General features: G+C 28.0%; 2 protein-coding genes across 2 annotated transcripts; both read left to right on the top strand.

The window, feature by feature from the left end:
- The first annotated feature begins 3,495 nt into the window (after positions 1 to 3,495).
- Positions 3,496 to 8,484, top strand: LOC107059243 (probable glutathione S-transferase). Its single transcript, XM_015305735.1, has 2 exons — positions 3,496 to 3,811; positions 8,085 to 8,484. Exons 1-2 carry the CDS (start codon positions 3,503 to 3,505, stop codon positions 8,445 to 8,447), a joined length of 672 nt encoding a protein of 223 aa, XP_015161221.1. The 5' UTR covers positions 3,496 to 3,502; the 3' UTR covers positions 8,448 to 8,484.
- Positions 8,485 to 9,467: 983 nt separating this feature from the next.
- Positions 9,468 to 10,564, top strand: LOC102588302 (glutathione transferase GST 23-like). The gene is made up of 2 exons (XM_006340844.2): positions 9,468 to 9,800; positions 10,099 to 10,564. The coding sequence occupies exons 1-2, from the start codon at positions 9,486 to 9,488 to the stop codon at positions 10,456 to 10,458; spliced, it is 675 nt and encodes a 224-aa protein (XP_006340906.1). The 5' UTR covers positions 9,468 to 9,485; the 3' UTR covers positions 10,459 to 10,564.
- Positions 10,565 to 13,382: the final 2,818 nt, after the last annotated feature.

Genomic DNA, 13,382 nt, shown 5'->3' with positions numbered 1-13,382 from the left:
CTATGCAACTTCATTTGGCCTCATCATAGCCGCACACTCATGTTCGTTCGATTATAAGCACTATTCAAGTCATCGGTATTGATCGGGACTGAAGGGTCAAAATCGTTTTGCAATTAGAAACACTAAAAACACTGAGCCATAAGCTCAAATATCCACAAAAAACAGTGTATAAACACAATAATAGATCACAACCCAACATATAGTCAAAATAAATATGCACAAAAGTAAAGTGGGCCTCACCCCCACCACAAACAAAAAGCGTTTGTCCTCAAATACGAATGAAAGTATCCATAAGTAAAAATAAGTCAGACAGAGAAGGAGGTAAAGAAAGGTCATGTCTACACAATTGCTCCATTTGTCGGGGCCTCAGTGCCCGGTGTAGTGCTCTGAATATGGGCATCAGTGCCCGAAGTAGCCTCAGAAGGTATAGCAGTGCCAGATCCACTAGGAGCTGATGTGGACGTCTCAGTCGGCAATGTCTAGATCACTGGCTGCACAAATGTCTCCCCAAACTCTAGCAAATCTCTAAATATTCTCTCTTCTCGGCTCTCTATCATCCCCTTCTTATGTGCTACTATCAGCTTCTCGTCGGTCTCTGCATCCGACTCATCATCTGCTGTGCCACCCCTCTGCACATCTCCGGTGGTAGTCGGAGGAATTCCTAAGGTCTCAGGACCATCCTCGCCATCTGCATCCCGCATCAATGAAGTGAAGTCGGTAGACTTCAAATAGTCTATATCATTCCTCAAATCTTCTACTTCCGCTTTCAAAGCCTGAACCTCAGATGTCTCCCCCTGTCTGCTTTCACAAGCAGCGACTCTAGTAGCCAGATCATCAACAGAGTCCCTAAGGGGGGTCAGTGCAACCAAGATAGCACTGTCAATCATCCCTGGGATGGATCTCTCCAATCGAGTCGCTCTCACATCAGATGAATAGGCCAATTGTCCCATCAAAAGTGTAAAGGGCGGTAAGTATTGCTAGTATGGCACTGTCAATCATCCCTGGGATGGATCTCTCCAATCGAGTCGCTCTCACATCAGATGAATAGGCCAATTGTCCCATCTTCAAGATCATGGCCTGAGTAATCCTAGCAGGCTGAGAGGAGGATGAAGCACCTAGGACCTGTGAAGAAGATGAAAGAGTGTGTGTACCTGAAGGCTCAGAGGTAGGAGTAGACGAAGGTGCCTCTGCTGGTAATGAGTCAACATCGACCTCTAGGGAAGTATCTGTTGGAGCTGTTCTCCTCCTGTTAACCACCTCTCGCGTGTATTCGACCTCAATACACTGAATGTCAGTGGAGAAAGATGGGGTGACCTCAATATCTCTCATAGTGTCCCAGGGTACCCCAGCACGCCGTCACAACTCAGTGATCAAGACCGGGAATGACAGAGAAATCAGCTTCTGCTTGGCCCTCATAGCCATCTCTAGTGAAATCAGCAGCCCCAGATCGATATGTCTCCTGGCCATGATAGAACCAAGGCATGCTGCCTTAGGATGGCGCAAAATGAACTCGTTCTAGGATGGCATAACGGTGCTGCTGATAAAGCCAAACCAGAATCTGGCAGCAATGTTCAGGTCCCTCTTCTCAATAGGAGCTCCTACCTCGATCCACATCGGGGTGGTGTCAGAAATCAGAGGAGCCAACCACCCCTTCAAATCATCTATGGACTGAACAATAGGCAATCCCTCGTAATGAAGTGCAGAGTGCAGCGGTCTACCCAATACAGTGTTAATATATTCGTTGTGGCACTCAACTTCTTTGTCGCTGACCATGACCGACTTTACCGGTCTAAACTTGCTTGCCTTCTTCTTGTTCTTGGGCACTAACTCCCCATAAGCTGTGTAAAATTCCCTGACCCAAGAAGGAATGTAAGGGCCTCGGGGCATTGTGAACTGCTCAAACTCATGGTATCAGAGGGTGTCAATCATATCGGGATGCTTGGTTCAAACCGCAAATTCTCTCTCCCTTACCGCTGGATATACGGTTCACATCCTCGATATGCTTTCAAACAACGATATTGTCTTAAAATTTCGTTGTCAATCTAAAAATGACGATCTTGGAGACCAGACCCTTAACATAGGTGGTGAATTTAATTTTTCATTCCATTGAGACGAAACCTTTGACGTAGGTGGTACTCGTTTTTATTGTCACTTTTGTTGGGGTCCAAAGCAACAATTTTTTTATATTGTTAACTCTGATATTAGCAATGGATGTGAAAGAACAGATATAGTTGCAAATCATTATGATTGTTTTTGGATGGTACAAGGTGTGGATTTTATTTTGCACCTCCAGCTTATGTTAAAAAAACATGATTATAATTAATTAATAATTTATGAGATAAAGTTTAATATGATTAATATTAATAAAATATCAAAATATTAAACAATGATTTCGCGTTTTTTTTGTTTGTTTATAATAAATAAATGAGATTGATCTAAACGTCAAATGAGATACATATGTAACAACACCCATTATAGCAGTCATGAAAATTTTCAGATAAACGTTGCTAATATAATGAGATTTGATGTATAACAACAATAACAAACAACAACATATATAGTCTGAAAAAAATAATAATAGATCACCTTGTGATTTAATCTATTTTTTTATAACTTTTTTTTTGGGGACCAGTTAGACTGATGTCAATTTCAACTCTGAAATCAAAATTGTTTCGTATGATTTATTAAATCCTTAATTATGTCATAATTAATCATGATCGTACCTAAATAATATGATTATATTTTCTATCAAAGGACATCCGTGCAATTGAAAATAATAATATCAATATAATAAATCAACTAAAAGATAAAAGAAATGGAATCTCATGTAGCAACTAGAAACAAAAAATATTTAGATCCGATCCTTGGATTTTAGTAATTTTATCAAATAACATATTCAGTGAAATCCCACAAAGTGGGATTTGAAGAAAGTTGAATATATATAAATTTATCACTATCTCATAGAGATAAAAATGTTATTTTCAAAAAATCATCGGCTCAACTATAGCAATTTTATCATATTGTTAATTAAATGTTATTAACATGATTTTCTTGCACGGAATCTCATCAGAACTTTGATGTTTGGTCAAGAGTAGTGGTAGAATATTGTTGTTCCTATAAAAAATAGTGAATCAATAATTACTATTTCATATATTATTTAATCAAAAATCTTGAATTCTCGAGTTTGAGCACTGAATTGTAATGAGTATGAAATTATCTTTGTTAGAAACGTTTTATTCCTACGTGGATATCAAACACAAGATAAAAAATTATTAAAAAAACACACACACACATATACATATTTGTGATTATTTTATATATTATCTTATTTGTATTTTTATGTATAGTCATTGTATAGTACTTAAACTCTGATTAAAAAAAAAAACAAAGTGGTCCATGAAACTATAACATGATATATAATTTCATTTATATATAGGGCTTCTATTCTTTCAATTATATGCATAAGTTAGAGTTAAGTTTTTGGTTCTTGAATTTATCAAAAATGGAAGAAGTAAAACTCCATGGAACTTCTTATAATTTGTTTACTTATAGGGTTATTTGGGCTCTAAAGCTAAAAGGAATACCATTTGAGTACCTAGAAGAAGAACATTCAAATAAAGGCTCTTTAATTATGAAATATAATCCAGCTTTTAAGAGATTTCCAATTCTTTTTCATGGTGAAAAAGTAATTTCTGAATCTATGGTGATTATTGAATATATTGAAGATACTTGGCCTCAAAATCCACTTCTTCCTATTGATCCTCTTGATAGATCCATTGCAAGATTTTGGGTTAAATTTGCTGGAGATAAGGTATAGTTTTTCATCCTGTCTTGCGTTCGATACTCGTTTTAAAGCTCAATTAATTTAAATTGGCGTATCTCATGAAAGTACACTTTAGAAAGTAACCTTTATAATAGATACTAGATTTTGTTGCCCGTGCTATGCACGGGCCCAATAACATAAATGGTATGTTTTGGGGCTAATAACGAAATTTTTGAAGCGATTGTTTGCGTGGATAAAGGAATAAGTTTTTTTATCACAAACCTGTACTTTCTTTGACGCTATTGAAGGCACAATAAGACTACCCACATACAACATTTTTGAACAATTTTATGTTATCAATTATCACGATTTAATTTTAAGAATCAGACAATTTTTTTTCTGTTTTTTTAATAAATATTTTAATTTGTCAATTATCACGATTTATTGTATTTTATACATAATTTTTAACGATAGATTAATTTCAAGAATCAATCGAATTTTTTTAAATGTATTTATTTTTGAAATATTTTATGTTGTCAATTATCATGATTTATAGTATTTTTACGCAATTTTTAAATATAAAAAATTTAAAAAAATAAGACAAATAAATTAAAATGGACCCAATATATGTTATTTTTGTTGTCACAATTTATGTGACACAAATGAAATTTGGAGAGTCATTGAATATTATATATTATACTTGGGCATAAACTCTCTTACGCACGGGCCCAATAACTATTATTTTTTGTCCTAATGTATGTGACACAGATAAAATATAGTGAGTTATTTAAATTTAATATGATTTTTAAATATTTTAAGTTGTTAATAATGTAATTTATAATATTTTTACGTAATTTGTAAATACTTAATATATATTACTCCACTTGTCTCAATGTATGTAGCATAGATAAAATTTCAAGAGTTAATCAAATGTTGTTAATTGTTAAGATTTACAATACATTTTACGTAGCTTTCAGTAATTTGACATTAAATAATACATATTACTACTTTTGTCTCATTTTATGTGACATTGATAGATTAATTTTAAGAATCAGTTAATTTATTTTTTTGTGCATTTTTAATAAATATTTTAAGTTGTCAATTATCACGATTTATTGTATTTTATACATAATTTTTAACGATAGATTAATTTCAAGAATCAATCGAATTTTTTTAAATGTATTTATTTTTGAAATATTTTATGTTGTCAATTATCATGATTTATAGTATTTTTACGATAGATTAACTTCAAGAATCAGTGCAATTTTTTGTATCTTTTTCAAAACATATTTTATGTTGTCAATTATCATGATTTATAGTATTTTTACGATAGATTAACTTCAAGAATCAGTGCAATTTTTTGTATCTTTTTCAAAACATATTTTATGTTGTCAATTATCATGATTTATAGTATTTTTACGATAGATTAACTTCAAGAATCAGTGCAATTTTTTGTATCTTTTTCAAAACATATTTTATGTTGTCAATTATCATGATTTATAGTATTTTTACGCAATTTTTAAATATAAAAAATTTAAAAAAATAAGACAAATAAATTAAAATGGACCCAATATATGTTATTTTTGTTGTCTCAATTTATGTGACACAAATGAAATTTGGAGAGTCATTGAATATTATATATTATACTTGGGCATAAACTCTCTTACGCACGGGCCCAATAACTATTATTTTTTGTCCTAATGTATGTGACACAGATAAAATATAGTGAGTTATTTAAATTTAATATGATTTTTAAATATTTTAAGTTGTTAATAATGTAATTTATAATATTTTTACGTAATTTGTAAATACTTAATATATATTACTCCACTTGTCTCAATGTATGTAGCATAGATAAAATTTCAAGAGTTAATCAAATGTTGTTAATTGTTAAGATTTACAATACATTTTACGTAGCTTTCAGTAATTTGACATTAAATAATACATATTACTACTTTTGTCTCATTTTATGTGACATTGATAGATTAATTTTAAGAATCAGTTAATTTCTTTTTTTGTGCATTTTTAATAAATATTTTAAGTTGTCAATTATCACGATTTATTGTATTTTATACATAATTTTTAACGATAGATTAATTTCAAGAATCAATCGAATTTTTTTAAATGTATTTATTTTTGAAATATTTTATGTTGTCAATTATCATGATTTATAGTATTTTTACGATAGATTAACTTCAAGAATCAATGGAATTTTTTGTATCTTTTTCAAAACATATTTTATGTTGTCAATTATCATGATTTATAGTATTTTTACGATAGATTAACTTCAAGAATCAATGGAATTTTTGTATCTTTTTCAAAACATATTTTATGTTGTCAATTATCATGATTTATAGTATTTTTACGCAATTTTTAAATATAAAAAATTTAAAAAAATAAGACAAATAAATTAAAATGGACCCAATATATGTTATTTTTGTTGTCTCAATTTATGTGACACAAATGAAATTTGGAGAGTCATTGAATATTATATATTATACTTGGGCATAAACTCTCTTACGCACGGGCCCAATAACTATTATTTTTTGTCCTAATGTATGTGACACAGATAAAATATAGTGAGTTATTTAAATTTAATATGATTTTTAAATATTTTAAGTTGTTAATAATGTAATTTATAATATTTTTACGTAATTTGTAAATACTTAATATATATTACTCCACTTGTCTCAATGTATGTAGCATAGATAAAATTTCAAGAGTTAAACAAATGTTGTTAATTGTTAAGATTTACAATACATTTTACGTAGCTTTCAGTAATTTGACATTAAATAATACATATTACTACTTTTGTCTCATTTTATGTGACATTGATAGATTAATTTTAAGAATCAGTTAATTTCTTTTTTTGTGCATTTTTAATAAATATTTTAAGTTGTCAATTATCACGATTTATTGTATTTTATACATAATTTTTAACGATAGATTAATTTCAAGAATCAATCGAATTTTTTTAAATGTATTTATTTTTGAAATATTTTATGTTGTCAATTATCATGATTTATAGTATTTTTACGATAGATTAACTTCAAGAATCAATGGAATTTTTTGTATCTTTTTCAAAACATATTTTATGTTGTCAATTATCATGATTTATAGTATTTTTACGATAGATTAACTTCAAGAATCAATGGAATTTTTTGTATCTTTTTCAAAACATATTTTATGTTGTCAATTATCATGATTTATAGTATTTTTACGATAGATTAACTTCAAGAATCAATGGAATTTTTTGTATCTTTTTCAAAACATATTTTATGTTGTCAATTATCATGATTTATAGTATTTTTACGCAATTTTTAAATATAAAAAATTTAAAAAAATAAGACAAATAAATTAAAATGGACCCAATATATGTTATTTTTGTTGTCTCAATTTATGTGACACAAATGAAATTTGGAGAGTCATTGAATATTATATATTATACTTGGGCATAAACTCTCTTACGCACGGGCCCAATAACTATTATTTTTTGTCCTAATGTATGTGACACAGATAAAATATAGTGAGTTATTTAAATTTAATATGATTTTTAAATATTTTAAGTTGTTAATAATGTAATTTATAATATTTTTACGTAATTTGTATATTATATTATATTATATTATATATTATATAAACTCCCTTAGAAAATAAATATATATTATATAGTAGAAAAAATAATTTATTATATTATATTATTATATAGAATATTCAATGTCCCATCATAAACTCCCTCTTATATATAAGTAGAAAATAAATAGTAAAATATTTCAATTATGCCTATATATATATAAAAAAAAATTACTTTAGAAAGTAACTTTTACGATAAATAATAGGAAATAAAACTCAATTATGTCTATATAAAAAAGAAAGTTCAACTTTAGGAAGTAACTTTTATGGTAGATAATAGAAAAACAACTCAATTATGCCTATATGTCAAAGAAAACACGCGATTGTTACTTCAACAAGGTAATTTATCTTACGTAATATCCACGTGACACAACATTTTTTAAAAAAAAAAAATCATTTTCGTAGGACTTGAAAAAAACTCATGCTGTCGAAAAATGAGATATTGTTAGTTTTCGTTTTCTAAGTTGTATCACATGTTGTTATTACATAAGGTGAGTTTGTTGATGACGCAGCTATACTTACATAAGAAAAAATTATACTTTTTGCAACCTACATATGTTGTTCTTAAGATCATATTTAATATTTTTCGTGATATTGATTATAAACTGAAAGTTAGATAATCATATATGAAATTAAACTATCTTGTTTAATCTTAAATCGATTTGACATCAATTATATTATCATATAGGGTGCATGTATTGGGACAATGTATTACACAAGTGGTGAAAAACAAGAAAAGGCCATCAAAGAAACAATAGAAATGCTCAAAATTATAGAAGAACAAGTCTTTATTGGAGATCAAGAAAATAATTTTTTTGGTGGTGAGAAAATTGGGATTGTGGACTTGGCTTTTGGAATAATTCCTCATTGGCTTGAAATTATTGAAGATATTATTGGTGTGAAATTATTGAAACCTAATTTATTTCCTAATTTATTAAATTGGGTACAAAATTTCAAAGAAGAACAAATCATCAAAGAGAATCTCCCTAATTATGATGAAATGTTTGTGTTTTTAAAGAATCAGAGAGAGTTGATATTGTCATCTTCTTGAAATTTTTAGTTTGTTAACTATTTAATAAATAATTACTTTCTCTGTTTTAATATATTTGTCGAGTTATCATTGTGATAGAAATAATATTTTCTTTGATCATTATTTTTTCAGATGTCTTCTAAATATTTTGAATCGTTAATTATAGGAACATAATGATCATCATTGTATAATTCAACAAAAAATAAGCAACTAGTCAAAATTCAAACGTTTGCAAAAAAAAAAAGGAAAAAAGAATCAATCAAATTTAATCCTGCAATAAAGGAGGGGGGGGGGGGGGAATCAAATTTAATCCCCAGAATAGGAAAAATATTTTATTGAACTAACAACTTATTGAACTAACAACTATCTACCTACCCAATAGAAAAGGAAAAATAGTTACTTTCTCCATTTTAATGTGTTTGTCGAGTTACTATTTTGACAGATCAAATGACTTCTAAATATTTTGAATCGTTAGTTATAAGAACGTGCTGATCATTGTATAACTCAACAGAAAATAAGTAACTAGTCAAAATTCAAACGTTTGCAAAAAAAAGAAGGAAAAAAGAATCAATCAAATTTAATCCCCAAGATAGGAAAAATATTTTATTGAAGTAACAACTATCTACCTACCCAATAGACAAGCAAAATAAAAAAATTGATTTTTTTAAAATATAATAAGAAGGAACGTTTGAAAATATGATTAATGGGGTTAGTTGTATACAGCTAGATTCGAGGGTCTATCAGAAATAATCTCTTTATCTTCTCAAGATAAGGATAACTAAAGTTTTCGTACACTTTATATTCTCTATACCTCACATATAATGATGATGGGGTTAGCATACGTACTCTTTGACTAAAGTCAATAATAAATTCATAAAGATAACTACTAAACATATTATCATGATTTGACTTCAACTAAAATTTATTATAATATAAGAAAATAAGTGTACATTATTCTAAACTTTCTCTTAAATTATTTCAAAACTTTCTTGTTGATCAAGCATAACATTCCTTTAAAATGACACTAAATGATGAAGAAGATTAAAGAAAACTTTAGAAATGGATCAAGATTTGAAGCTCCATGGATCATGGGCGAGTCCATATTCATTAAGAATAATATGGGCTCTTAAATTAAAGGGCTTATCATATGAATATATAGAAGAAGATCTTGCAAATAAAAGTGATTTGCTTTTGAAATATAATCCTATTTTCAAGAAAATCCCAATTCTTGTTCATGATGGAAAACCAATTTGTGAATCTATGATCATTCTTGAATATCTTGATCAAATATGGCCAAATCAATATCCATTGCTACCAATTGATCCTTATGAAAGAGCTTTAGCTAGATTTTGGGTGAATTATTTTGAACAAAAGGTAAGATTATTTTCCATCTAATATGCTTATACAAAATCTTTCATATCAGTTGTCATGTTTCGCTTTTCGATGAGTACATTTCAGTAGAAATAAATCCAAAATCTTGAATATACATGAGTTTTAGATTCAAAAAAGACAATTTACTGGTTCTTGATAAGTTATTTTATATTTATATTAAGTAAATTCATTAACACATATAAATAAAAATATTCAATATAATAATTATAAGGGGTTTTTTTCAAATCCCTTTTCCATTTATTTTTAATGATGAATTTTATCTTTTAAAAATCTTTTGCAGAGTGTATCTATTTGGATGATGTTTAGATCAAAAGGGGAAGAACAACAAAAGGCAGTGAAGGACAGCTTGGAAATGTTGAAAATTATAGAAGAAAATGCTTTTAAAAATCAGAAAAATAATATATTCTTTATAGGAGGAAAAATTGGAATAGTGGATATAGCTTTTGGATGGATTTGTCATTGGCTGAAAATTATAGAAGATGTTGGAGGTGTCAAATTAATTGAAGGAAATTCATTTCCTAATTTGCAAAATTGGATGAAAAAATTCAAAGAAGTACCTTTGATAAAAGAAAGTCTACCTAATCACCAAAAAATGTTTTTGCCTTTTAAACTTATAAGAGATATGTTGTTAGCATCTTGATTTTGTAGAAGAAATTGTATAAAATAAATATAGGAATTTGCCTATGTTATGTTATGTTAGATTGCTGGTTTCAAGTTCGAATAAAAAATAAGAAAAGTTTGGTTTATTTGGAATTGGGACATAAGTTATTGTTGTTGTATGTGTGTATGGACATGTTCTCTTCTTCTAGTCAAATTCGATAATTTGAAATATAGAATAAATATTTTTTTCTTTTTTCTTGATAATTGCGGTATTCGGGTCAATTTAGACAAACCTCAATTAATTTTATAGAATATTTGAGGTGAGAAGAGGCTGAGATTTAAATCTGAGACCTTAAGATTCTCAACCGCCTTTATTAATTGATCATCATCCTTAAATACAAAATGAAATATAATTTTCTATGACATATTAGTACACTATAATGTAATAATTTGTACTATGTATACATACAACTTGAATTATTTCATAGTATAATTTTCAAATAGCTTTCTTATGGTCAATTGAAAATTGTCTAGTTTCAAATATTTTTTTCTAGATTTCCAAATCATTTTGTATAGTTGTTTTATTATCATAATAATATTAATCTATGTCATCCTTATCTCATAGTTAATTACTATCAATTAAAATTACCTAGATTTATAGTTATAGAGAGAAAAGCAAAATATAAGACATAAATTATTATCCATATTAATTAGAAGATGATCTAACTAACATGGATAATCACTACCTAAAATGCTAAAAAAAATAAAAAATTATTAGTTAATAAATTTAATTTATGACTTTTGACTTATACTCATAAATAAATAAAAAATAAGTCAAACAAGCTCTATGAAACAACTATAAATAAGGGTGTATACTAGAGTAGGTAAAATAAAGGGATAAGGGTCTGAAAAATACCCCCAACTTTTGGTCGGATTTGCTGTTGCGATACTAAACTTTCATGAGGACCTATTACCTCCCTAGACTATTTAATATCGTATTTTAAACATATATATTTGCTTACGTGGACATAAAAAATAATGCAAAATTATAAATAGTAATGTGTCCACGTTGGCACATATATACCTTTAAAATATACTATTAATTAGTTCAGGGAGTAAAAAATACGGTATTAAATAGTCTAGGGAGGTAATAGGTCCTCATGAAAGTTTAGTATCGCAACAACAAATCCAATCAAAATTAGGGTATTTTTCATACCATTATCCCTAAAATAAAACATTGAACTAATTAATTATAAGAATATGAGTTTTCTTTCAATGGAAATTAGTTTTTCTGCCTTATTGGTTTTATCATTTTTATTATTTCTTCAACAAACAAATGCTATACTGTTCATGTAGTTGATGGTATTGAAAAAAATGATCCTCAATTAATATATCACTGTGCATCTGGAAGTGACGATCTCGGAAAGCATTATCCCAAATTCAATGATGATTTTCATTTCTCGTTCAAACGAAATATATTTTTTGAGACGGTGTTGTTTTGTCATTTTTGGTGGGGTAAAAAAGACATTAGATTTGAAGTGTATAGAGAAACTGGAGCTTGTGGGCATGAAACAGGAGGATCTAACAAAGGAATATGTTATTGGTTAATTAAAGAAGATGATTTCTATTTTGCTATTTTGGACTTTAAATATTACTCAAAATAAATATTCATATACAAAAATGAATTAATTTATTCAATCAATTTATACGATATTCTTCACGTTTTAGGAGGTTTTATAGTGTTTGATATCATTTACTTGATGTTTGTGCTAATTATCGTGTAGATGGCGAATTCTTTGATTGAGAAGAATAACAAAATCAATAGATACTATATTTAGAATATTTCACCACAAGCATCTTAAAAGTGTGATCTTAAAACTATAAACTCTAATTTGAAACAAATAAGCATATAGGCTTGACGAAATTTAGAAAGAGTATAGGAAGAGTTTTTATCGTTCTATCTTTCACACGAAATTCTATTTATCTTCATTTTAATTAACATATTATATTCCATCACGATCTATAGATTAGTAGGGTCAATGATACTAATACTTTATTAAGTACTTCATCTTCATGTTCTATTGGTAGCTGAATCTTTTAATGATTGATATTATTTTCCTTTTCGATTGGTGATTTTATATAATTAAATGGTCTTGACTCAATATATATAGGACTGAACGTATTAAAAATAATGGTATAATTTTTAATCATTGAATTTTGATTGTGACACAATTTTGAAACTGAAAATTAAAATAATTTTTTTCATTTCATGAGTACTACTCAATTAAATTACATTAATTTTTACCAATCATATTTTCTAACCAATTCAGATGGAGGAGGATTATATTTAGGAGCAAAATAGAAGCCATCTTCTTTAATTAACCAATAACATGTTCCCGAGTCAAGTCCTTCTTCAGCACCACAATTTTTGCTATCTCTGTACACTTCAAATATAGCATCTTTTGTACCCCATCAAAAATGACAAAAGAACACCATCTCACGAAATAGATTAAATCCGAACTTGAATTTGAAATCATCATTGAATTTAGAATAATGTATTCCGAGATCGTTATTTCTAGATGCACAATGAAATTTTATTAGTGGATCATTTTTTTAATACCATCAACTATATGACAAGTAGTAGCAGCATTTGTTTGTTGAACAAATAATAAAATTGATAAAACCAATAAGGAAGAAAATCTATTTTTCATTGAAAGAAAACTCATACTTTTATAATTAGTTCAATGATTATTTTACCTTTCTCTGGTAAACACCTTTATTTATAGTTGTTTCTTTAAGCTTGTTTGAATTAGTTTTTCAGTTATGACTCATTAGTCAAAAATCATAAATTAGATTTTTTGACTAATGATTTTTTTATTTATTTTTAGCATTTTAGGTAGTAATGATCTATGTTAGTTAGATCATCTTCTAATTAATATGGATAATAATTTGTGCTTTATATTC

This window comes from Solanum tuberosum, unplaced genomic scaffold, assembly GCF_000226075.1.
Source record: "Solanum tuberosum cultivar DM 1-3 516 R44 unplaced genomic scaffold, SolTub_3.0 scf00020, whole genome shotgun sequence".
Taxonomy (NCBI): Eukaryota; Viridiplantae; Streptophyta; class Magnoliopsida; order Solanales; family Solanaceae; genus Solanum; species Solanum tuberosum.
This window is presented reverse-complemented; position numbering and strand designations above follow the sequence as displayed.